The sequence below is a fragment of the Solanum verrucosum genome, unplaced genomic scaffold (genome assembly GCF_900185275.1).
Source record: "Solanum verrucosum unplaced genomic scaffold, falcon-dt-bn FXZP01000080.1, whole genome shotgun sequence".
NCBI classification, from domain to species: domain Eukaryota; kingdom Viridiplantae; phylum Streptophyta; class Magnoliopsida; order Solanales; family Solanaceae; genus Solanum; species Solanum verrucosum.
Window position 1 is genome coordinate 474,178 of NW_026020097.1, and position 27,154 is coordinate 501,331.

Sequence of the window (27,154 nt, forward strand, 5' to 3'; positions counted from 1 at the left end):
GTATACGTCAATCAATATCTATTATTTAACAAGTTTTTCACTTAAGTTATTTTTACTTGTACAAATGTGATATTTTTCTGGGAATAAACTAAAAAGAAAAATATGTCACCTAATACTATAGCAATCTACAATAGTAAGTTAAATAATATAAAAAATGATTTAAACCGTCATTGTATATAAGTTAGATTGGTTGTCTGGTAAGTGATGCCAACTGTTTGATTAACTTGTGCAGAGAGCAGGCTTTCTCATCCATGAATAACGCAACTTGTCTCACACAAATTAAATAAATTAATATAACATAGAGTAAACTGCTGACCAGTATTAATGCTTGTATCGAGCTAAATTATTTATTAGATTGATCATGTTATAAATCTTAAATAATTTTAAAGTATAATATAGAGATCTGAGATCTCATAATTCAGATTGTCACTTTTATTTTGAAGATCAAATGCACTCATCACACGGTAGCTGGAGCTTACCATTTGTGAATCCTTCCAGCCAATTTTTAGTCTTAAAATAAAAAATTAGCAACAACTTGCTGAGTTAAGAAACGCTTCAATAACAAAAATGTATTCAATATAATCTCGCAAGTGAAGTTTGGAGAGGGTGGTGTGTACACAATCTTATCCTTATCCTGAAAAGGTAGAAAAGTTGTTTCCATTTGTCCCTAGATTCAAGTTGTGCAATACAAAAATCGTAAAACAAGTACAATATAGTAAAGAATCTATACTAAAACAAAGGAGAAGAACAGTAATGACAACAAATTATATGATAATCAAAATCAATGAGATAATAAAATAATATAAGAGTAATAAATCAATACTGATACGGAACTAAGCAACGCTCATCCTAATCCTTACCTACAAAACTCCCTGTCATGTCCTCGATAAACTACAAATATGCCATGTTCTATCTAATCATCTCGATGCAATATTCTTCGACCTACTTTTATCTCATGTCGTAGCCAAACTATATGGTCAACTAATTGAGTTAAAAAATACACGCAAGGATAAAGATTTTGTGCTTGACCTCCTTTTCATAGGTTTGAAGGAAAATTGCTAATCAAGATAATGGGCATCAAAAACTTGAACTAGTTGAATTGGTATTATTATAATTTCTAGAAAAAATATACTTTACCCTTTCGTTAATTTAGGTTGGAGAATTTTGTAGAACACAAATCAAAAGATTGAAAGTGAGACACGACATCAATTTAGGTAGAATTGAAGGAAAAGGTTTTCCTTAAACCGTCCAAAAATTCAGAACAGAGTTAAACTAATATTAAAATATGCATGTGCTCAAAAAACTTGAAGCAGCTAAGATGACGGTCCATGCATAACGCATCTAGGACATAGTCAACCCCATGATCACATCGCGATGACTCACTTACAAACTGAATAGAAGAAAATGACTTTTTCCAGATCTCTTAAAAAAAAAGACTGTAAAAATCTATGAAATCATAGATAGACTTATAGCTACTAAGATTCATTTCCATATCATAAAACTTGCACAGATAATGTGCTATCATGGACCTACCGGCAAAATATATGTGATATGCATTCAGTTTTGGAACCAAAATGTATTTTTTTTCATTAATAAACGCAAAAGTTCATGAGAAAACTTTTAGACGGGATACAGGCAAGACCAACTACGTCCCGAAATCATGTCCATGAACAGATGAAAGTTTTCAACTTATAATCTTTGAGATATCTAGGCATCAGCTCAAGACACATTTTACATCAAACTGACCAGGATGTAACAAGAAACACACCTGCTAAAACATAAGGCATATGATAAAGCAGAAAACACGATATAGATACAAATATCATTCGGTAACCTTCACGCCAGTTAGGTAGACTTGGCACTTGATCGCACTGCCCCTGACATGGAAACCAGGCATTACCATTAGACCAACCTTAGGCTTCTCGTTTTCGTCTACAGTGAAATTTTCCAGAACACTTTCCATATAAACCTCTGAGAAGTCGGTTCCCCTCTTGACTTGGAAAACCCTGACTGGAGGATCAAATGAATATGCCAACCTATGCAAAAGCCAAATTGACTTGGTTAGTTTCAGAAAAGCCTGATAGAAAGCTGTTCTTGGGTGTCCTCCACTCATAATATAGTTTCGCTGATCCAAGTTCCCAAAAAATGCAGACTCCATCTTCGAATGAACCACCTCCAAATACTTCTTCCGGCAAAAGTTCCCAAAAAGGGACTTTGGATTTTGGACTACAACATCCAGTGGATCTGATTCCCGTAATGCAAGATACTGGTGGTAAAAGCTATCATTGGGGACAGCTGAATTCTCATATTTCACACAGAAGAACTCATTCTGAAATTCAGCGAACATTCTTTGGCAGATATGTGATTCAAACGCATATTTCTTGTGAGCTCTCTTTGCATAAACTAGATCTGGCTCTATGGAGTTTGCTGCAGCATCAAGATCCCAACCAGCAGCTTTCATCATGTTGATCAGTGGCTTAGAGAAGTCGTGAATGGCCCTATAAGCAGCTTCCACGGCTGACCTGAAAAGCTCAGGAGTTAGGTCCACAGAGAAATGCCCATCCTCGTTAACTGCATTCTCTGATTCTTTCGCTGACAAACCCCTGAGCTTAAGGTTTTTCTCCAATTTAATCCGCTTCTGACTGGCCTCTAGTATCTGCTGCTGCAGCTGAAGAATCTCAGAATCTTTGTTCTGAATCTCAGATTGAAACTTCTTCACCATAACTTCATATGTTTTCAACAAACTCTGCTGTTCTTGGATCTCTGCAGCCAAGCGAGAGTCCTGAGGTGAAACACACACAGGTTTGGGATTATGCTCCCTGTAGAAGTGCTTCAGTTCAGAGAGATTCTTCAGCTCCGAAATTACAAGTTTATCGGCAGCTTGGATTTTATCAGGGTCATAAGGAGTATGAGCAGACTGGAGTTGAATGTAGGCAGATTTCAGGGAAGAGATATTTGTAAAAATCCTAGATACCACAGCTTCAACTGCTTCAGGATTTTGGTTTGCGGCTTCCTCCATAGGTTGTGGATGGACCTTCTGGCTGTTGCTCTCACGGAGTTGTGTATCTTTTGCACCACTGGGTTGCATAGCTACTTGTAATGAGAATAGATTAGTCTAAGCCCAACCCCTAAAAGTTTGTAGTGATTAACCTGTAAAACCCAAACTCCGTCACAGATGCATCATGAACCAATCACAAAACAGGCAAATAAATTTCCAACATCGAATAGTTGCAGCATCCAGAAAAATCAGCCAATGTTGAAAACAAAAATCTTTATGCAACTAGCAGCAGAGTACACTTGGGTAAGCAACCAAACAGCAAGAAAATAAAAGGCTAGGCGACACCTAAGGAAAAACAAAAAACTGGTACATCAGCATCCATTCTGCGCAAATTTTACCATGAGATCTCGCAAGGAGATGTAAATGTTACTAACACATCCAGATCTTAGCAGCAATTCACTAGTGTCAAACAAAGCAAAACTACAGGGATCCCCAATCTTCTTTTTTCCTCTGACCCTGCAAAAACCCTACTGCCTGGTGTTGGATTGACACGATTTGGGTGCGAGTGTGGGATCCACACCAGATTTGGTCAACTTACTTTGGGTGCCTTGACTACATCTATTACCAAGAAGTATATATTGATTGAGTATTCAATTCGATCTTTGGGTTTATATCATATACATGGTTATAGTTAATACAAATTATGATGCTTTGCTATTACATGAGATATCTAATAACAAAATATTACATGTTTACAAAAAAGTAAATTATATTAACTATTGTTCAGTAACTTAAATCAATAGAAATACACATTTATTGGCCCTGTCCGAGCACCAAGATATGCACTCGGATTCATAACCTGAATCTTAAAATTCATGTGATGAAGAATCCGACCTCTAGATCAACACTTGAGTCCGAGCAACATAGCCTATCCATTGTGAAGTCATAACTCACAAGTAATTCTCCATCATTGTCTACTCCCAAAATCCTCCATTCAACAAGATTTCTATACCACCTCCTCTGTGCCTCCAAAACATCTTTTGTAACCAAACTCAAGAAAAGTTTCTTCACTTGAACACACTTTTTTTTTTATTGGTGGAAGGGGGTGGGGTTAATAGGTAAGGTATTCTTTAATAGGTAATGACAGTAAAGATAATCAAATGACATCTTCTTTTGCACCAATTTCATGCACAACTGCTTGGAGTGCAGAAAACTTTCAAAAACAACTAGTATTTAAGTGAACACAAGATAGAGTGATGACTCATATCCTACCAACCCCCAAAACCCAGTCCCACACAGCCCCACCTACACTTCCACACACAAAAAGGACCAACTGAACCAGGTTGGTCAGCTAAGATTCTCAGCTAACCCGGTAAAAATATATCCTGTTGGCCCAACTACCTTAGAATTCTCTCTTTACCCCAAAAGATAAATGAAACGAAATTAATTTCCTTGGACAACTACATATAATTTACAGTCTGAAACGTTTTCTGTTCTTCTTTTCCAGATTAGTTAAAAGGATACGTGACATTGCTGTTCCAGGAAAGCTATACTCCTGCATTGCCGATCTTTGGTACTTCCATTCCTCCAACACTTATCCAAATGTCATCGCACAATCCATGAAATAATAAACAATTTGGATACCTATCCATAATTGTGATGTAGACCTACAATGGAATGGTATACGACATGTGTTTTCCATGGTTACTTATGTAAACTGGACCAACTCACCATGATCTGTCTCCTCCTTTCCGTAGAAGTTTATTGTTGGCATTGCCACTCCAATTGTATACAGTATACCAAGTTTCCTTTTTTTTCCCGGGTCGGGTGGGGGGAATAGATCAAGAAACCATTAATATACACCAAGATCGTCTTAGCAGTTGAGGATGCAATTACAAGTGTTGTTTTTACCTCACAAAAATCAATCCCATTCTATGCAATTACCTACCAAGTGAAGAACGTGACCTTATTCCACACGTGAACTTCCTTACTTTACCCTGTTCCAACAAGTTCTCTATAGAAGGAATCCACGGAGAAAGATTTGAACCCTTTTCCCCTCCAAAAATCCTCCCCCACCCCATGCCCCCATCTACAAGATAGATATCATAAATTCCATACGGAATTTTTCCAGCTCCGTCCATTCCCACTTGAATGGCCTTTTAACAGCTTATAAACAAGTGATACCCTGCACAGGGCTCCTTGAGTACACCTGGACACAATAGCTTCTTTACAAGTCACCAAAGTATACAGCCATGGTTATTCATTTTTCGGTATTAGTCCATTATAATACATGTTCTACCAAAATCATATACTCCTTCCACAACCAATACCAAAGTCAACCCACTCAATGAATTCCTTTTATTTCATAATTCTTCTCCATAATCTTACCCCACTGGAGTTGACATTGTGAACACCTAATTTTTGCACCATTTTAATTTCTCCTAAAGTTGACAATATTTAGCTTAATTGTAGTTATTTTTAATAGATTTCCCAACTTCGATGCATTTTTTAATTGCATCTCTCATTCACCCCCCCCCCCCCCACACACACAAAAAAAAAAAAAAACTTCTTTTTTGTGTATTTTAGTATTAATTAATTACTTAATCAATTAATTAAATTAATTAGCTTCAATAGTCTTTAGTTATCAAGTTTAATGTGATTGTGAACACCTAATTTGAGCATGCGTTTCAGTAGTGGATTTGGTGTGAAAAGCTTAGCATTAACACCTTCTCCCGGTCAACAAAATTCCTTAACCGATCTAGTTTTCACAGCCTAACAGAATTCCTTACCAGGTCATGTTTTCGCAGACCAATAATTCAAGAGTCAAAAACTTTCCTTTTGACCAGGGGTTCAAATAAAAAGTGACTTGGAACACCAAACTTAATTCCAAGTGGCGACTCCAAATAAATAATTCCTTCTCAAAACATCACTTCAAATAGAAAAACTCTTCTAACTCATTTCCTTTAAAGGGATGAAAACAGGGATGTGACGGCTCAAATACACGTGATGCGAACATAAACAAACAAAAACCTAACTAACCCTTGTCAATGACACATGATAAAAGAAACCAAAAAAGACCAAAAAAAATGTAGAATCATAGGCAAAGACTTGAACAAGACAAAATAGGAACAAAACACAATCTTCGCACTGGAATGCAACATTCTATCAAAGAAATAACATTCAATACCCACCAACGAAGCTAAATATTTAATCCATCTTTGATACTAGGAAAATTAACATTACAAGGTTTTCAGATTTACCATTGAAACAAACAGCAATGAAGAACTCTGTTTTCCACACAACAAAAAACAAGCACCACCACAGTAGTAACAATGAAAGAAGAGCTTAACCACTCAGGTATTTTTTGCTACTTTTGAATCTAAGAGTTGCTGCCCAGATTTGCTAGAGAAAAGAGATATTGTATAGGGTCAAAGAATTAGGGTTTGGCGAGAAATTCCAACCCATGCCCTCCTCTCAAAATCAGCCAATAAGAAGCAGGACAAGTATTAGCCAATAGGAGAATCATAGATTTCAATTTGTTCAATCTGAGACCCTTTTATCCCTGCTTATTTGAGCCCTAAGATTGTTCTCAAACAGGTGCAAAAAAGAACATAGCTGTGGTGTTTAATCCTAGTTTAACTTACATAAGGCTAACAAAAACAAATTATATTGAACCCTACTTAATAATCTATAATCATACTGCCAAACAGGGCTGTTCAAAACCAAATTGTAACCAATAACCCGAACCGAAAAAATGCCATGGTCTATCGGTTTAATGGTTTAGGTTATCTTTTACCGGGTTATCGGTCCGGGACTCGAGTTGTCCAATTTTCTTAACGGGTGAACCGATAACCTGGTAGTAAAAATGACTTTATTCCAACCATCATCGGTTAGTGGCCACTTACAACCTTCCTAGACCTTTGCTCATCGACCAAAGAGGACACATGAAATTCCATAAGATATATTTTTTCCCTCAACTGTGATAAACTTGAATCCAGCGTTTTAGTTAAAATTATGATGGAATAGTTCAAATTAAGAATGTTATTTTTCTCTCAATTGTGACTAAATCCACATTTTAGTTCAAATTAACAGGGATCACTTAGCACAAAACAAATAAAAGCAGCTAATGACCAAGACTCGAATAACCAGTAGCAGTGCTACAGTGGTGGAAGGGAGATTAGTCGAACACCCTTCGCCGGAAAATTACATCTTATATATAGATCAAATATTGTTGCAAGGACTCTAAGATTAAAATAAGAAACAAAACTATTGCTATCTAAGGAATAGAATTATTATAGTCTTTGCCATTAAAATATTGATTCATAGGCATAACGAAACTAGGTGCAAAGTAAAGACACTTTTTATTGTTTGTGGATATTTTGGTGACAATTACACAATGGCTTGGGATATATTTTACATCCTTTTACTGTTATGATTTTATGTCTTATACTCCCTACGTTTCAATTTGTTTGCCCTACTTTCCTTTTAAGTCCTTTTAAAAAATTCTCTCTTCTTTTTTGGCAACTCTTTACTTTCAACTTTCCATATCGCATGTTTAAGACCACAAGATTAAAGGATATTTTGGTACATTCTACATATCTTTAGTTTAAGACTCTAAGATTGAAAAGTTCTTTACTTTCTTTAACTCCGCGTCAAGTCATAAACCATACAAAAAAAATTGAAATGGAGTAATTATTTTTCTAATTAGAGTACCTTGAAGCAGTTAGAAATTTCAATAGAGAGACATTTGCCTTAAATACTGAATAATTTTAGTTTTACATTACATCCGGTAATGAATGATGAATTTTTAGACAATTTTGAGTGTATTTTGAAAACAAGAAATATATCGTATTGTTTCTAACAAGACAATTATTAAAAAGAAATCAATATATGAAACCTCCTTGCATATGATTGGAATGACAAATACAAACAAAACCCAACTAGCACTTAAAAAGGAACTCAAAAGACTTTTTTTTTTAAACCGAGAAATCCGTCTGTGACCTGCCCTTTGGACCAATCACAGCCTTCTAAACTCGGGAACTCAAAAGACTTTATTTTAGGACAGAACCATTTTTCAGAGGAAAAAGCAAATACAGAAAGAGCACAAATTCTCCAATTGCAGCAGAGCTCAATAAGACTCCTAAGAGCTCAAATACCGGCTTCGTAACCTAAGGCAACCGGTAATCCTCTTATCTTAGCCCACCTTCTATCCCCGTCTATTATCACCGCAACATGGTTCGGCATCAGTTCTCGCCTGAGTTCTGGAGGCAACAACACTTCCTCCACCAAAGAATTAATAGAACTGTTAGCAGCACTGTCGTCGATGTTGCAAGCGGTGTCGTTTCGAGCAGAGGCAAGTGGATGAATCGACAGTCATTTTGTTAAATTGAGAATGATTTGAGGGTTTGTTGATTTTGGTTGGGAGCAAAATCTATATAATTTATACTTTCAGCTATATCAAGAGATTTCTAAAAACAGATTTTTTCTTAATCAGACACTCATTCCTAAATTGACATACAATCTCTAACCAAAGACCCTTCATAAGCATCAAATCCTTTATCTAGTCCTGGAAAACACCTAACCTAATGATTGCAACATCAATAACTAACCTTAACACCACCAGTTGCTATGCCTTTAGGGATTGCTTCTATCATGTTTTGTCCTCAGTAAAGTTAATATTGATTCCAAAAGATTGTAGGTTTTTTGAGACTTCAAAGGAATTTTTTGATAAGTTCACAATAAAAGTTTCTTTCCGTTGCAAAGGCCTCTTTTTCTTGCAACCTGTACTGAGAGTAACTTTTATATATCACCTATTAACGTTGATGTTACTAGATGGTTTTTAGAATTTCAGAAACATGTAGCTCTTTTGACTTGACTTGAGTATTCATTCAATGACTTTTTGAAAAAACAGCATGACTTTGGTCAGTTTCTAACTTTTCCCCAGATCATGAATATGAAGGTGGTTTCCACTTTCCACACTACAAATCTTAAAACCAACTTTAGATTCACTGCAGCCCCACAAATGCAGAGTTTTTAACTTTGTATGACAACAAGTTAGGAAAGGTTTCATCAACTCATTGCCATCATCACAACTTCACTCCGAAGGACATTTTAATATATATTTTTACACCAAAAATAAAACTAATAATTATGTTTCTTGATCAGGCACACTCAGGAAAATTGATGTTGTTCACTGTAATTCCATAAATTTAATCCCGCTTATATAAAATTTGGGTTCACTTCATATCACGGTGAAGATGATTCTACCAAATTATCTCATACATGTTTTTTCACTCTAAGTTGAAAAAAAATAATTGTTTTCACTTCTCACGGAATCTTGATAATTAAGAGAGACCTTCTTATCAAATGAGTTTCTTGAAGATTGATTGAAGACATCTCACCCTTCCCACACCAGCCTTGAATTAATTTTTTATGTCCAGAATTGGCGGGGTAAATTTTTCACATTCTACAATCACAAAGCACAAATGTTTTATTTAAGTATCAAAGTTCCCCTAAATTTTCTCTCACAAGAGGTAGCTTTTTCTCAAAGTTGACTCTAACATATTGGCAGATCAAACACTTTGATACTTAATTTGAACCACGACGACCACTGAGATAATGGATAACCTAGAATAGATAACACAGGGATGTATTCCTGAAAAGTAAAAACTAAAAGCAATCCAATGTTGAAAGCCAGAAGGTTCCAAAATAAACTCAAAATCAGCATAAACTTGCACAACACTACATGAACAGACTAAGGTAGATCAAGAGACACAGATCATATACAGATAAGTAACGTAAGGAAATTGCACGTAAAAACACCTCTATGAGTGCGCTACCGTGAGAATTAAGTAAACATGACACAGTCTTCTGAGTATGATACTACAAATGTAACAAAAAAATAGAATAATCCAAATAACATACCTAAAAAAACTACACAGCAACGATTGAAGGTGTCCAACATACATAATAACCTGAACACTGCAAAAAAAAAACAGAAAAAAATCAAACATAACAAAGCAGTCTTGAATAATCTGCAATAGCAATATAAACATCAAACTGACACAATTCTTTCACAAAACAAAAAACACCCATCACCCCATTTGTTTCTGCAAGGTCAAAAATCATGGTAATCCCCCCCCCCCCCAACCCTCTTTTTCTTCCTGTTCTTGAAGTTGAGACATGGGTGTGTTGAGGATGTCCTCTATGGAATCACTAAATCAAGTAAAATCTCAATTGTTTAAAACAATCAAAGATTAAGGCAAACCCCTTCAAAAAGCTACATAGTAAGCAAAAAAATGTTGCTTTTTTCTATATGATGGTAAAACCCTAGGAGATGTAGTGTAAAAAAAATCTTTTTAAAAAAAATTGCGGTGTAGTGTTATTTTCTTCAAGAAAAAACAAGTTACATAAAGAAACAGAAGTTTGCTTAAAGAGAAAAGGGGATACCTGATCGGAGATCCGTTACCGGAAGTGAAGAGCAGAGTTTAAAAGTGTGATGGTGGTGGAGTTTTCCGACAATATCTCAGACATTGGGAAGCATCTCTTTGCTTTGTCTTTTGAGTCTTTCGGTGCTTGCACGCCTTATGGGTTTGGTGCTTTCTGTAATTGATTGCCACACCCACTTGCTATTAATTATTAGCTCGGTTCCTAATTACTTATTTACTTTTGAATTAACATATTTATTAAGAAAATAATTATTAATATAGTGAATTTATCATTTTATCTCTATTAATTATGAAATTGATGGATTAAAAATTTAAGATTTTCAAGAAATTATACATTTTTCAAAGTAATTAATTGAGGGTATAATAAGTAAAATTATTTTGTCATTTCTTGATTTATCAAAATGGACAAGTAATTAAGGACAATTATAAAAGAAAAAATTGACAAGTAATTAGGGACAGAGGAAATAGTATCGTAGTACTCTCTTCTCTCTATTCCTTTTTCTTGTTTTTTTATGATTTTATTAATTTTTAAAGTAGTACTCCTTAAATTACATTAATTTATTTGACTTTCAAAAAGAAACTATAACAACTAAAAAAAAAAAAAAGAGAGTAGTAAAATATTCTCATGTTTATGAGATACTTACTCTGTTCACTTTTACTTGTAGATAAAACACACAAAACTTTTGTTTTTTTGATAGGTTAAAATTGGCAATAAAAATAAATATTTATTTTTAAAGTATTAGATAAAGAAATGGAAATAGACGGAGAGAGTACAAGTAATAAAAATACTACAAAGATAATAAAATGTAGAGAAAGAAGTTGGGGAGAAAGGTTATCTTTCTTTTGAGATTAATTAATAAATAAAAGAGAATTGAGATTGATTAATAAATAAATAAAAGAGATTTGAGATTGATTTATAAATTAATTAATTTAGCTTGTGATTTATAGAATTAAAAAGTTATTATAAAACCTTTTAAGCTGCTTGTAAACCGTAAGTTATCTGATTGAACTACTTATAACTTGTAAGTTATTTTGTAAAGTATTTCAAAAAGTTATTTACAAAATATCATCAATTTTTGAATGCATTTGATGCCTTTTTTCTTTCTAGTAATGATTAGATCATTGAATGGCTGACCTTATACAATTGACTACAAACTGAAAATTGGATAGTGAGAGCTCTGTTACAAAACCCTACCCTTCGACTCTTTTTATCTTTTTAGTTAGGCCAGCAAGAAATTGATAAATACTTTATACTAATCGTTTTTGCTTTTCAAACATTTTTAACCCAGTAACTATATCCAACAAAAAAAAAAAAAAAAAAATTATCTAACACTTTTTTTTATCTATATAAATAAAATTTAAACCCTGTTTAATTAGAATGTCTATCATACCCTTGAGCTGTGAGACAAACTTTTTGTAGACAATATGTTTAAAATGCCATTCATGATAGTAACACCAACAGCTCCCTGCAACATTTTGATTTAAGCAAAAGAAGTTATCATTCTGACCATAAAAAAAAACACCAACAACCACTAGTAACATTGCCAATAAACTTAAACTCGCCAATAAATTTAAACTCGCAAGGCTGTCGGGAAAGAGAGGAGAAATCGCGAGAAAATAATGTAAAATATCAATGTTAATGACTTGAATATATGAAACTACAATTTATATCAGTAACCTGAACGTGTTCACTATCTATGAATCGAAAACAACCAGTAAATGTACACCCTTCAAAGTCTTTCACCTCATGACTAATATCTGCAGTGCCACATCTTATACTCATTGATGCTCTAGAAGTTATAGAGAAAGACCAGAACCGAGAGATAAAAAAAAACAGAAATTTAACAAGCCACATATGGATCCATACAGACGTCAGAAGAGATGTTGCAATGGTTGAAAGAGGGAAGAAGAACTGTACAATGATGGGGATTGGCATGAGCATAAGTTGATAACATTATGGACATAGATTCAATTGTGGTTCCTGACTATACAATGTAACATGTCAAGACATACATATTCTTCTACCGTTTAGGTTTTAGGATTTTTATTTTCTCCTTTTTTCTCTGAAGAAACATGAGTAGTGAACCTTCTTGCTACCTAATTTATGTGAAAATCAGAATGTAATAGCTTGTTATGTTTGTGAAATTGGACATAATGAGTCAGACAACCAGATCATGCATCATCGCTTGGGCCTGGGTATGCTGGCAGACTCATTATCCTCTTGTCAACAACTGGACTTCCAACTGTAAAATGATAGAGGCTCTGAAACTTTGATCCTTTCAACCCAAGAATTTCATGTACTGGCAACAATCACACAAAAGGTAACAGTTTAGTTGCACTAAACATTCAATTAATCTAGTAGAATAAAGTTATCAAGCCAAAACACGACACCACTTGCTAATTATTTGGGAGAGGAAAGGGGAAGATAAAAAGGGACATTATACCATATTCATTCACACATGTCAAATGACAAAAGATCCTGAAGAATGATAAATGCATATGTTCAGGTTCACATTTCACTAATAAAATTACTAAGATGTTTTGTGCTTCAGAAGTAGTACATACGTAAAGTTTTTTATGTGACAGATCGAAAAAACAAGGTGATTTAAACAGAAGTTAATGAATTGTCTTTACACAAAAAAATGATTTACAGTATGAACCACAGTAAGCTAACCCTACAACCAGATTGTGATAGACTAATGCCTGAATACATGTATCAGAAAAAAAGATATATAATGAAGTGTTACACTGATGAACCTCGCAGTCTCTAACTCTACCTTCAAGAACTTATTGTTCTGTAATTCTAATTCAGTGTTCATGATTCTCCAGCCTCTTACATCTACCTATTCAAGAAAAGAGATGGTGGTGATACTCTTGCTTCAAGTAGACAGTGACCAACTCTTTCCTTTCAGAAAGAGATGCTAGAATTTTTTTTTGAACTATAGTATAGTCATACACAGGTGAACCACTTACTACTACCAGTACATAGTCTGACTTATAAGAATTTTTTCCTCTTCCCGGGTGCCTATCTATTTTCAATTCCTTTATTCTTTTCTTCCCTTGTCCTTTTTTTTCTTTTGGGGGAAGGGGATTGAAAGTGTGTCATTGGTGAGGGGACTGATTGGTGCATCATTACACAAGCTAATAACTTGTTCAACCTGAACTGGAAGGATATGACATGCTAAGTTCAGGTTGTCCTTTCCCTTATATCTTTTTAGGTGTCTTTTTGTCTTTAAGACTGGGAACGGGCAATATCTGAAATTAGATCAGTATATCTTTTTACGCATCTTAAGCAGAAATTATAATTCTAAGATGTTACTGAGTCCAAATTCCATGAAATTATTACTAAAAAAGATTCTGCAAGGAAAGAGACTAATCTATGTTAATGCTTCAACAATGGTAAGTTTGACTTTGAGACTTCTCTATAATCTCTACCTAATAGAGTTTGCTGGAAGCCCGAACTAAAAGGATATCTTTAACTGAACTTTTCATGGAAAATTTTGTAGAATAAAACATTACAACACAATAGCAATCCAATTATTTGATACTTGGCTTCATTTAAGGCTTTTAAGGTCCTTTGCCTTCAAACTTACTGTTATTTAGATGGAGGAGATAGTTAACTATATATATAAATAACGATCTCAAAAGCCTATTTTTTAGTAATGATATTAATTTGCAGATATATATACTGCATGACGCAACATCCACGTGTTGTGAGACTAGTACTTCTATTACAAGTTAAAGAGAAAAGAGAGGGTATGGAGGGTATACCAGGATCATCAAAGAAACAACCACTTCTATTACAAGTTAAAGAGAAAAGAGAGGGTAGGGAGGGTATACCAGGATCATCAAAGAAACAACCAATCCCGGTAGCAGAGATGCCAACTGCATGCGATTCAAGATACAAAACTTGTCCGAGCACTCCTGTCTCCCAAAATAGCCGTGGGTACATCCAGGAGCCCTTGTTGCGCAAAGTGGGCTCGAAATGTGCAATCATGCCCAAGCTGAAGCAGCCATCACAAGCAATGTCCTGTACAAAAAATTTCCATAAAAAGAGGTCACTTGAAGCATGACAAGCAACAAATGAGCTTGATCTGACTGTAAAGTTCAGCTAGCATCACAATTCTATATAATATGCCATTTGATAGAGAGAAAACAAGTAAAAGATCATCTCTATTTGCCATCAAGATATATGAAGTTGGGCAAAAAGTTTGTTTTACCCTTGTCTTTAGCTTTATTTCACTGGAAGACACATTGATCTCTAGTTGAAGAATGGAAAATACTCAGATTCTAGTCTACATAATAAAAGCACTTTGTATGAAGGAGAGGAAAAGAAATAAAAAATTTCGGCTACTCAACCATGATTCCTTTTTCAATGGTAATAACTATTCATATATCTTACTATTAGTTTTATAATGACAACTTTTTCGGAAAACTTATGCCACAAAGACAATATTATAGGAACCATAACTGTAATATGGATGATGGATCTGTGAGCAAAAGCACATAAGAACGAGATAACAGAGAAGCGGGGGATGAAATTGTGGATATGAAGCGAAAACATGTTACGACACTATATCTTTTGGTCCTGAGAATCTGATCACAGAATACGCACTGAATCACATACGTATAAGTTATTTGCAAGTATGATCATATATTCATACAATGGCGGATCCAGAAATTTTGTATCATGGGTGCTCAACTATTTTTAGCTCGGAAATTGCTTCATATAATGGGTGCTCAAGTTAATATATTTTAGTGAATTACTAAATTTTGTACATAAATAATAATGTTGTCACAAAAGGCAGTGGGTGCTTAAGCACCCATAAGTCACAACATAGGTCCGCCACAGTATTCATATCAAAGAACAACAAACAACAAGAAAAATAAAGCTTCAACCCAAACTAAATAGAGCAAGCTCTGTGAATTTCCAATGTCTGTTCGGATCCATTTGGTCCTGTTTCATTCCAGCATTTGTAATTTTTTATCCCAGCTAATATGACTTATCAAAAAAATAAAAATCTCCATTAATATGATCAAATCAAAGAACGGAAAATACATACCTGATGGCATGACAATCGTTTTGAAAGCTCCCTGCAGTCTCCACTTGCAAGCTCATATAAAGGAAGATCATCGGGACAACCATCTGGTTTCACCCATTTAAACTCATGTCTAGTATCTTTCTTAAGATCATCTAGATGGTTCTCATTTCTCACCAAAAAATATAGTCCTTTTGACAAGCCAACAACTCTATGAACAAACAGAGCAGCATGGACTTCACTATCCCAAGCAAGTGACCTAAATGGCAATGCCAATTGCCTAACATGTTTCTTTCCACCGTGTGAACCAGAAGGCATACAATGCAATAATATCTGATAAAATGTTTCTTTGGACATTGCGGTAGAGCCATCCATATCAACTGCACTCCTCCGCTTTCTAACTACTTCCCTTAAAGTTAAATCCTTATAAGAGCTTTCACTAAATGTTCCACTACTCTGAAATGGATCAACTACTGATGAATTAGACATTGTTAATGGCTTTTTCGCTGCTTCAGCTGTTCTATATATAATATCCCAACAAATGTGCTCTTTACTAAGCACATTAGGCTTGCCCTTCCAATCCAAACCTGAAACTCCGAAATAGCGCAGCTTAACTCCTTATAATCCACTTCAAATTCACTCAAACCACTAGGGAAAACCAAAAGAACACAATCTGGATGCTCAAACTCAATCTCTGGCATTGCCCCTTTCACGGGCCGAGATGGGATTTTAAACTTCGGAAAATTTTCAACGCCCGTTAACTTCTCTAACTCCTCGTAACCTAATCCATCTAGAACTTTCACATCCCATCCAAGCCCTGATGCTGCCATTGAAACAGCAGCAATAGCATGACCCACATCATGATTGCAATACCTAAGTGCCCTTTCACCATACTTCCAAGCTTCCCTCCAAAAAATAGAAGATAACCCAATAAGGAAAGAATTTTCAGGGAAGAATCTTGTGAAAATCCCAGATGAAAATTGGGCTCTAATTTCCAAAGAATGTTCTTTTGGAGCATAATGAGCCACAAAACCTTTGTCTGATACAGCTTCAACAGGTGGACAAATAATATACGCTTCAGTTGGATGGAGATTTCCGCTACTAGGGTTTACACGAAGGGACCAAGTTGAAAACCCAGTCGATTTCCAAGCTGATAAGGCTAAAGAATCGTAGAAAAGCTGAGAAATTGTGGAATCCGAAATGGGTTTAGGAAAAGGGAGAGTCTTGAAAACTGATGAGTAAAGAGGAGATTCATCAGAATATGGAGGGTGTAACAGAGGGATAAGTGGAGAAGAAACATAACGGCGAAAAGGGTTGGGTTGATTTGCCCAATCAAGACCACGAGGGCCACGAGCGTAGTTGGTGAAGGAATGCTTCGTTTCTTTATGGTACTTCAAGACTTGGGCTAATGAAGCTTGTGTTTCTTCATCTTTTTCTTGTTGATGAGTTGTTTGTGATGATGAAGTGGACATGGAGAGAATTGGGATTAGTTTTCTGGTGGTGGTGGGGAAGAAAAAGAGAGGTTGACGGTAGAAGGAAAGATGAGCTCTGTGATGGAGAAGAGGCATATTTCTTCTGTTCTATTTTTGTTTCTGCAACTGTCGACCATAACCATATTCTGGAGCAAGAATTTTGGAATAGTTCTTGAAGTTTTTGGAATGTTCCAATTTCTAGTTTGAGATTCCAAATTAGAGTTTAAGGTTCTAGAGTTTACTTTCAATTCTAAGTGACATAAAACTCTACCTTTCAATAAAATCTTGAAAGTAGCTCAACTTTCCATTATCGTAACACACAACACGTCACTATATAATACTTCTCCTATGATAATTTATAGGGAAAATGGTCAAAAATACATTTCAGCTTTGTTTTATTGGCGGATTATGTCCCATTAAAATGAAGTTATTCTTATCACTGTCGTTACTAATTTCATTATTTGTGTCCCTCAATTGGATGAAAAGCCCCAAATCAATTATAATTATCCAATTTTAACTGAATCTGACCCACTTAATGTTATGCCATCATATACTATAATGTTTTAAATTTGTTATAATTTGGTGTACACCACATATAAATAGTGTGGTCCATAGGCTTAAAAGTATTTGCCTTGACGAAACCATTTAAAATAATTAGGTTGAAGATAAAGTAATTTAGCAAATCGTATGGGATATACACTACTGAACTTGTGCCTTTGGAAGTGTTACTGAACTTGTGCCTTTGGAAGTGTAACTTCTCCAGCATTAGTGCCTTTGGAAGTATAACTTCTCCGGCATGAACTGTCTTATATCTTTTGAATATTTTGGCTTCAAAGTGGATATAGTAGTACACGTTTTTGCTAGTCATGAATTTCATGAAACAATTCTCATGGCAAGCCTGATTAACCATATCTTCACTTGCAAGACTTCCTTTTAGCAAAAAAGAAACATGAGATTTCAGTCAGGGGTTATGTAGATTCTTTTACACTCTTGAAATATCTAAGGTTTATAGAACTTGTGAGTCTGACTTTAAATAAATTGAATATCAAATAATGAATGATTAGATGGAGCAGAGCTGCTGCAGTTTAGATAGAAGAAAAAACTGCATGGAAAAAATCTGTTGTGGAAATAATGTAGAACTATTTGGAGCTGGATAGATAAAGAAAGAGGTGCAGAAAAGATGTGGGCGCTATTGAAATAAGAGATACGGAAGAGGGCAAGGCACAAGCAGTGAAAAGGAAGAAGTGAAACTGGACTTGTGGCAGAAAAGGAATAACAGGGAAAAGGAGAATGAGATGAAATAAGAGGTTTAGAATAGATTTTGTTGCATTGGGAGGATAACTCAAGCGGGATGATGGAAAGAGATAGAGAGAGAATGGAGATATTTGCAACACGGTTTTACACATTAAAACTATGAGATCCATACTATATCATTCATTAGTATAGATGCTGCAGTTTGTATGAAAACATATAAAAGAGAAGGGTACAGGCGGAGAAGAGAACAAGTGAATTAGACATCTGAGAGAAGGGAACAAATAACTAGGGAGGAAGAAGGAACTCAAGGCGGAGAAGGAAAGAGAGTGAAGAAGATATTTGGAACACGGTACGACAAAATTTGTTCCCTGACATGTTTATATCACCTTTAAATAGGTAGTTTTAACTCTCACTATGGAGGAAAATGCCATAAGCTCCAAATATGATGGAACACCTGTTGGGTTTTGGGCCCTTTTTCCTTTCTACGTGGATAAATAAAAGTTCAAGGTTTTGGATTTTTCTTCCTTTTCTTTGTGGATAAATTTAACCCAAATTTGAGTAGCTCACTTTTACCCATAAGCCCAATATTATGGTGCATAGGTAAGACTTTCTTTTAGGTCTTATTGGAGTAGATAACACAAGAGATTGAGAGCAGTCATATAAAGAGAAAAGTGAGAAAATGCAGATTTTCGCTTCATTGCTTGTCCGATAGAGCTGATTTTTGGACAGCTTGTTCTTTTCAACTTAATCTTTGATTGGGAACTGAGAGAGGGTGATTTGGAGTCCTGTAGCTCCAGATTTTAGTTCGTGAACAGTAGCTGCGGGTTTGGTGTTTTTGCTTCTTTTATTTCTCTAGTTTTTGGTGCTATCTTGTAGTTGTGTTGTTCATTGTTTGGCACTTTGTTGGTGGCCATTTTGGAGAACACTTTTGTATCTCTTGTTGATTATAGTGGAGCTTTGACCTTGTGATTTTTACTCTTCACACCGTAGAGGTTTTCCACATTATACTTTAGTGTCTCGTGTGTTGATTTATTTTGCTTGCTTAGTTGATTTGTTTGCTACTCAAACAGTTTTATTCTGCATTATTTTGCCTTCTCTTGGTTCAAATAGAAGGGAAAATTTTGACTTGGATTTTCTTCCGCCACATTTATTTTGTGCTTGCCTTTCCTAACAACACCTATAAATTGTTTTTCGCAAATGGAAACATATGACTGTGATGATGACTGATGACAATGAAACCAAGTAGACACAAAAGCTATAGGGATTAGTAAGATCCTTAATATAGCAAAATGGTTCTTCTTGTGACAAAGACTTCCTAGTTAGACTTTTTTGTTGATGTTATAAAATACCTCCTAGTCACTTATCAATCATTTTTTATCTAATTTTCTCTCAAAGCTACTTACACAAGGAATTCCAAGTGTAGCACCTAGGAAACAATTTTAACCAGACAAGTCACTACAAAGGATAAACAAGCCAGTGAAAAAGCACAAAAAATATGTTACAAGAACTACGTCTCTATCCCAAGCAAGTTGGGTTTGGCTATATGAATCTTAGACTACATTGGCAAAAACTCTTTGTTATTCCAAATAATAAGAAAAAGAATAATCATAAGAGAAGGTAAGTTGAGAGAAGGTTGAAAAATGCTAACCCTGCGTACACAATTTAGCAATGGGAGTAAGGATGATGGAAGCTAAGCCTCTCGTTAATATGAGCTTCTTTTTGTGGTGTCAATCTGGTTCCCAAGTCCAACTACTGAGCTTTGACATATTTAGCTGTTAAAGTCTGTAATTCAACTGTCTGATCTCATTACATGTGAACAAAGGAATGCTTTGTTTTGTTTTTATTTTAGGTTTTTATCATTATGTTTTCCAAGAGCATTTGTATTTGGGTTTAAGGGGATGTGAGATATTTTTTTTATTCTTCTGTCAAAAGGAAAACACAACAAGTTGGAAGTTGACCTTTTCTTTTTGTTTGAATTCAAAACATTTCATTAGCTGCCATCTTATGAAAGGCATAGCGACGTCGGAATTTAAATTTAGGCCTTGACATGGCAAGGTTTAATTGAGAAATACAGTTCATGCTAGCTTATATATAGCTTGTATCACCAAATTGTTGCTTATATTGCCTTCCAAACTCTTGGATATTCACTTCTAACAACACTGCATCACATACTTGCCTATGCATGCCTTCATCCGTTGCTTCTTCAGCCATGAACTATTCGCTAGATGAAAAGAGGGGCATGAAGTTCAAAATAGTATTCAGAGAACATCCTACTTGAATCATGAGTGTCCTTTATAGCTAGTTAAAGGAAGACATTTTGCATACAACTGTACTTATATTGAAAAAAATCAGTTAAATAGGTTGAGTGACTTTCTATTGATGACTTTTGAATTAAAAATCAAAGTTAAGTGACTTTCGAGTGACCATATGAGATATTATCTCTCATAAGTTTATATCAAAACAACACTTTGGTTAGCTAATTAAAAACATTGCAAGTATATATATATATATATATATGCAGCTTTCGACTTTTATCTCCCATGAAGGATGAACGGTTCGTTATTCAATAGCTTTGGCGGCAGAGGTATAAATCACCTCCAATCCTTGTCCCTTGAGTCAAGTTGGGGCTTGGGGTTTAATTAATGGGCAATTCCGCGAGTTTTCAAAATTACCACTTGTTCTACATTTTGATCCTCGCCGGACACATGTTGCTCGGATATATAAAATCAAAATTAAGTGTAAAATTAAGTATAATTTATTCTAGATACTCAATTGACCATAGCAAAATAACAACAACCTATTATGATACACTTAAATCAACATCATACACTACACCTTATGATACACACTTATTGAGTCTATAAATCGAAAATCATACACTGGGCCATAATTATTGAGCCCAAAGCTCTGAGAATTCACATGCATTTGTATTTACATATTTGATTAGCAAACTAGTCAAAATTCCTAACATAATTATTAAAAACATATACACTTTAAATTAATTATTAAAAATGTCAATATATCAATATTTTAGCAAATATAATGTATGATAATATAATTTATTTACCTTCCTTTTTTTTCTCAAATCAGTCCACTTTTTTACCCAATTATTATTAAAAAGGAAAAAAAGACTTCATTACCCACTTTTCTCTCACTAAATATTTTACCCACATTCTATCCTCCCTCTCTCTCACACACACATAGATTTTTTTTCCCCTTATTCACACGTTTTTCAACAATTCTCTCTCATATTTTTTCAAAAAAAATAAATCTCTCACATCTAATTTCCTCTTCCAATTGTTCTTCATTTTTTCGTCTTCCGCTTCTCTCTCTTCCGCAACTTTCATTTTTTTTTTTCACAAACTTGTGATTTGTTTTCATATTTACTACATTAACATTCATACATCATATATTGTTTGATCTTTTATACATTCATATTTAATAATTTTGAAATTTTGCTTATAGGGTTACTAATGCACAAGTGAATAAGGATTTGGTGACAAAAAATCAGAAAAAAGGAACATAGCAGACGAAGAAGAAGAAAGAGAGAGTCAGATAAGAAGATTGCAAAAATTGTATTCATATTAATTGTTGTTTGTTAATTGTTTTCTTTTACTCAACATTTGTATTTTTATTTAAAACATTGTATTTCTTTTTTTAGTTTGTAGTCATCCCAATAGGTATGTCAAACGGATTTATATTTTCTAAGCATAGATGTATCCTATTTTTTCACAATCAATTTGTATTTCATTTTAGAATATTGTATCATTCCTCAACAAATTGTATTATTTCCACTATGTATGCTATTATTTTTTTCCAAAATCTTGTACCCTATTTCCTTCACAATCAATTTGTATTTTCTTAGAATATTGTATCCGTCCTCAACAATTTGTATTATTTTCATCATGTATGTTATTTATTTTTTTCAGAATCTTGTATCATTTCATAAATCATATTCATATGTAGTGCTTAGATTATATTGGGATACAACCAGTAATATTTTTGTAGTACAATAAAAAAAAATTGGCAGTCATGTCTGGGATACAATTTTTAATTTTCATTATGAAAGTGAAATATCAATTTTAATTTGAATGGTAAAGTGAGCAGATAAAATGTAAAGATTATTGGTATACAATTACGATGAAAACATAATAAAAAAGAAATTGTTGATCCAATCGGATGAGAAAAGGGGATTTCTTTGAAATTGTAATTGATGAGAATTTTAAGTGATATTTTCATTTTTTATAAAAAAAATATTCTCTCCCTCAATTTTCTCCTTTCTGCTATTAAATAATTGTATTCTTGCAAATCAAACAAATAAAAAATAGATAAATCAAATATATAACAAACTAAAATATTGGCATTTTAAATAAATATTGAAAGTGTGGCTAATAGGTCCTATTAAATGTCAAAATATTGACATTTTGAAAAATTTCCCTATTATAAATTCGGTTAGGGTTCGTTAATTATAGAAATTCGATATTGATTTCTGAAAAGGTTCTTCAAGCTAAGGATGAAAAAAATCTACCTCATCTCCATCTCTCGAAGGTAACATTCAATTTCAATTTTGAAAAATCTACGGCAAATTGTTTATGCGCTTTAGTAAATCGAGTGGAAGTTTGATGAAAATGGTTCAGTTTCTTCGTAAAAATTTCATATAGTGATACATCTATACTCTGTACTGACAATGATCCTATTTCATGATGAATATGAGAAGCCAAGTACCGTACCAAACATGGGCGGCTCAATCCCTTTAAAAATGAGGCATCCGTGTCCCCCAAATTTGAGGGCTCCCATTTTTTAGTAATAATAGTTAGGGTTGTTCATGGTTATGGTTAGAAAACCAAATCGATTAAAAAATTGATATTTGATTTGGTTTGGTTTTAAATTTTGAAAACCGATACTATTTGGTTTGGTTATGATTTTACTAAAAAACAACAACAAAAATAACCAAACCGAACCGACAAATTAGATATATAAATTTTATAACTATTTATATATTATTCATAAATAAAATATAAATATTTTGTAAAATTTTAATTAACTTAAGTCTTTAACTTTAGCATTTTCTCAAGCCCAACTATTACAATCATAAGTCCAAATCCATTAAAATCATTTATTTTAGTCTTTACCTACCCTACCCGGCCACATAAGATAGTCACATTTTCTCTTAATTGAATCACTTTGTTTGTGTAATAATAACTCTAGTATTACTTAATTGAACCGTCTATAGCTTTTATGTGGATTGTTCATGTTCTAGGTGTTTGTTTCTATCGAGATACGTATGTCATTAAAAAAATTATTACTTTCAAATCGAAAAAAACCAGAAAAAACCGAACTTTAAAGGAAATGATGAATGTCTTACTTATAAGTTCAGGTTTACCACAAAACTTGTGGGGGGAGGCTATCCTTATAGCAAATCGAATACTTAATAGAGTGCCTCATACGAAGACACATGTTATTCCATATGAGAAATGAAAAGGTAGAAAATCCAACTTGAAATATTTCAAAGTGTGGGGGTGTCTTGCCAAGGTCCAAGTTCCTATACCTAAGAGGGTGAAAATAGGGCCTAAGACTGTGGATTGTGTATTCATTGGATATGCCACAAATAGTAAGGCATGTCGATTTTTGGTTCATAAGTCCGAACATCCGAATATTCATGATAATACGGTAATGGAATCAGATAATGCTAAATTTTTTGAACATATCTATCCGTATAAAACTAGACTTGAGTCATCTAGTGGGGGGTCTAAACAACCTCGAGAAGAACCAAAAGAGAATGAAACCAATGAAGAGAGTCCAAGGCGCAGTAAACGTCAAAGGACAGCTACTTCATTTGGATCTGATTTTGTAACATTCCTTCTTGAAAGTGAGCCTCAAACATTCAAGGAAGCGATGTTGTCTAGCGACTCAACCTCTTGGAAGGAGGCTGTCAATAGTGAGATTGAATCAATCTTAAGCAATCATACCTGAGAGTTGGTTGATCTTCCTCCAGGGAATAAACCTTTGGGTTCTAAATGGATTTTCAAAAAGAAGATGAAATATGATGGAACTATTGACAAATATAAAGCAAGACTTGTTGTCAAAGGTTTTAGACAGAAAGAAGGTCTTGATTATTTTGACACATACTCGCCAGTGACTAGGATTACATCAATTCGGATGTTAATTGCCCTAGCTGCAGTATACGGTCTTGAAATCCATCAAATGGATGTGAAAACCGCATTCTTAAATGGAGAGTTGGAGGAACAAATCTACATGAAACAGCCTGAGGGCTTCGTAGTTCCCGGCAAAGAAAAGAAAGTATGCAAACTTGTTAAGTCAATTTATGGACTAAAACAAGCACTGAAACAATGGTATGCAAAGTTTGATCAAACCATGTTGTCAAATGGATTTAAGATCAATGAGTGTGATAAATGTGTTTACATTAAAGACACTATGGGTCAGGAAGTCATTGTATGCCTATATGTGGATGGCATGCTAATAATGAGCAAGGACATTGCCAATATAAAATCTACTAAGCATATGCTTGCTAGTAAGTTTGATATGAAAGATCTAGGAGTAGCCGATTTGATATTGGGAATAAAGATTCACAAAACTCCTAACGGTCTAGCATTGTCTCAATCTCATTATATTCAAAAGGTACTTGAAAAGTTCAAGTATTTGAATTTTAATTGTGGACTTCATTACTTCCCTCTGTCCACTTTTAATTGTCATGTTACGTTTTGAAAATCAATATGACTAATTTTTAAAGTTAAATTAAATTACGTTAATTTAATATTTTAAATTAAAAATTTAGATATTCAAAGACTATACGAAAAATACTATAAATTTTAATTTTTTGCATATCAATATGATAAAAAAATACGTCGTAAAATATTAATAAAAATTGTTATCGTTTGACTCTAAAAAAAAATTATGATAATTAAAAGTAGACGGATGTGTTATTTAACCATAATGATGTTAACACCTAACATAGAAGTTGGCCAATGGGCGGGTGTCAGCCGCACAATTGCGTTAATGACACATAGAACTGTGTGATACGGCATTGGGAATTGAATTCGCCCAACTTGTTAAAAAAATAAACGGCTAACTTACCAAACACAATAATCTGAGATACACCTATTTTTTCAAAAAAACATTTTTCCTAGAAAATATTTTTTCTATAATATGCAACACTTAGATAATTATCCTAAGATTATTTAAATACTAGTTTTAAAAACGTGTTTTATACGTTTATCTCAAAAATTTAACCCAACATATTGTAAATGATAAATTTGGTATAATATATTAAATGACTTGCTCTGTTTTATGAATTAAAAATTAAAACATACAAAAAGAATAAAAACTAAGTTATAGAGTTCTTTAAGCAGTCTATCAATACTAACATTAACATATACGTACACAATTGGTTATATATCAAGATCTTTTGAGACTTATCATTTATTTTAGGGATAAGGGTTCGAAAAATATTCCAATTTTGGTCGGATTTGTTGTTGCGATACTAAACTTTTATGAGGACCTATTACCTCCCTAGGCTATTTAATACCGTATTTTAAACATATATATTTGCCCACGTGGACATAAAAAATAATGCAAAATTATAAATATTAATGTGTCCATGTGGGCACATATAAACCTTTAAAATACTATTAAATAGTTCAGGGGGTAAAAAAATAAGGTATTAAATAGTCTAGGGAGGTAATAAGTCATTATGAAAGTTTAGTATCGCAACAGCAAATCCGACCAAAGTTGGGGTATTTTTCAGACCCTTATCCCTTTATTTTACAACGACATATATTCACAAAGACTTTGTGATGATGCTAAAATTTTGTACTAAGTTACCTAATATAATGAAAAAAGTTGATTCCCAAAGTCATTTTGCTATCATCTTCACTAATCAATGGTCTCTTTTTGTCTTTATTTATCCCTTGCCACCTAAACTTGAATTATTTGTTTGAACCATAAGTTTCTATATTTATAATAGTAAACAATCAGAGGCGAAACCAAGATTTGATGTTTGTGGGTTCTAAATTTTAAAACAGAACAACATATTAGTCTAATATAACAATCATTAAATTATAAACAATTATATATATCTATATATACATAACAACAAACATATACACATATCATTACAATTGCACTCGACAAGTTGTTATGTTTTGAAAACAAAAATGATGCATCATTTGGTATACTTTCAAATATTTCATTTATTAATATGAAGATTTGAGTTATTTATTTCAAAGTTCTAAAATATTATTTGGTAAAAGGTAGATAAGTGTTATATTTTAGTATAAATTTTGAACATTTTTTTCTACAATCTCAAATATTATTTTAAGTAAAATTAAAATTATTAAATTCATCATTAATATTTTTGGAACTAAAGGGAAGGTTTTACTTGCTTCACATTGAGCCACTCTTACCTTGAAAGTTGAAGTTTCGAGAAGCAAACAATAACTTAATTAATGTAATAAATTATTAATACGTAGAACAGTCTAAAATCAAAGATTAAAAATAAGATCTTTGAATAAATTGTTATATAATGTAAAGACAAATAAATAAAAAAAGAGAAAAGGGAGAGCTGAGAAGGAACTGATGAGTAAATAGTACTTACCGGGGCAGAGGTCTGCACTTTGACAACAAGCAGTAGCAATGAAGTCGGTAGTAAAAATTAGAACCCTATCTAAATTTAATTTAACATTTTATTGAATGTTTCAAAAGAAATCATTAGTGAGATGTTGTTTTAGAGTATAACACTATATTTTGTTACTTACAATTATCTATTTTGAAATTAATAATCAGGTGTTGTTTTGGAGTATGACTACTTTTTTATTATTTTTAATTATCAATTTTCTGTTTTATTGTTTGAATTTTTTTTAGAAAAATCTATATAGGAAAAAGTGAATTAAAGGAAGGTAAAAGATAGGCACAAAGCACAATTTT

At 33.6% G+C, this 27,154-nt stretch overlaps 2 protein-coding genes across 2 annotated transcripts; both read right to left on the reverse strand.

The window, feature by feature from the left end:
- Positions 1-1,685: 1,685 nt before the first annotated feature.
- On the reverse strand, positions 1,686-10,590 carry LOC125824866 (protein GRAVITROPIC IN THE LIGHT 1). The gene is made up of 3 exons (XM_049504214.1): positions 10,448-10,590; positions 9,923-9,979; positions 1,686-3,150 (listed from the first exon to the last, which is right to left on the reverse strand). The coding sequence occupies exon 3, from the start codon at positions 3,086-3,088 to the stop codon at positions 1,823-1,825; it is 1,266 nt and encodes a 421-aa protein (XP_049360171.1). The 5' UTR covers positions 3,089-3,150; positions 9,923-9,979; positions 10,448-10,590; the 3' UTR covers positions 1,686-1,822.
- A 2,016-nt stretch (positions 10,591-12,606) lies between these two features.
- LOC125824861 (uncharacterized) lies at positions 12,607-17,053 on the reverse strand. Its single transcript, XM_049504209.1, is given in 4 exon segments — positions 12,607-12,746; positions 14,287-14,476; positions 15,510-16,075; positions 16,078-17,053. Coding segments are annotated over 4 exon segments (1,860 nt in total). The 3' UTR covers positions 12,607-12,618.
- Positions 17,054-27,154: the final 10,101 nt, after the last annotated feature.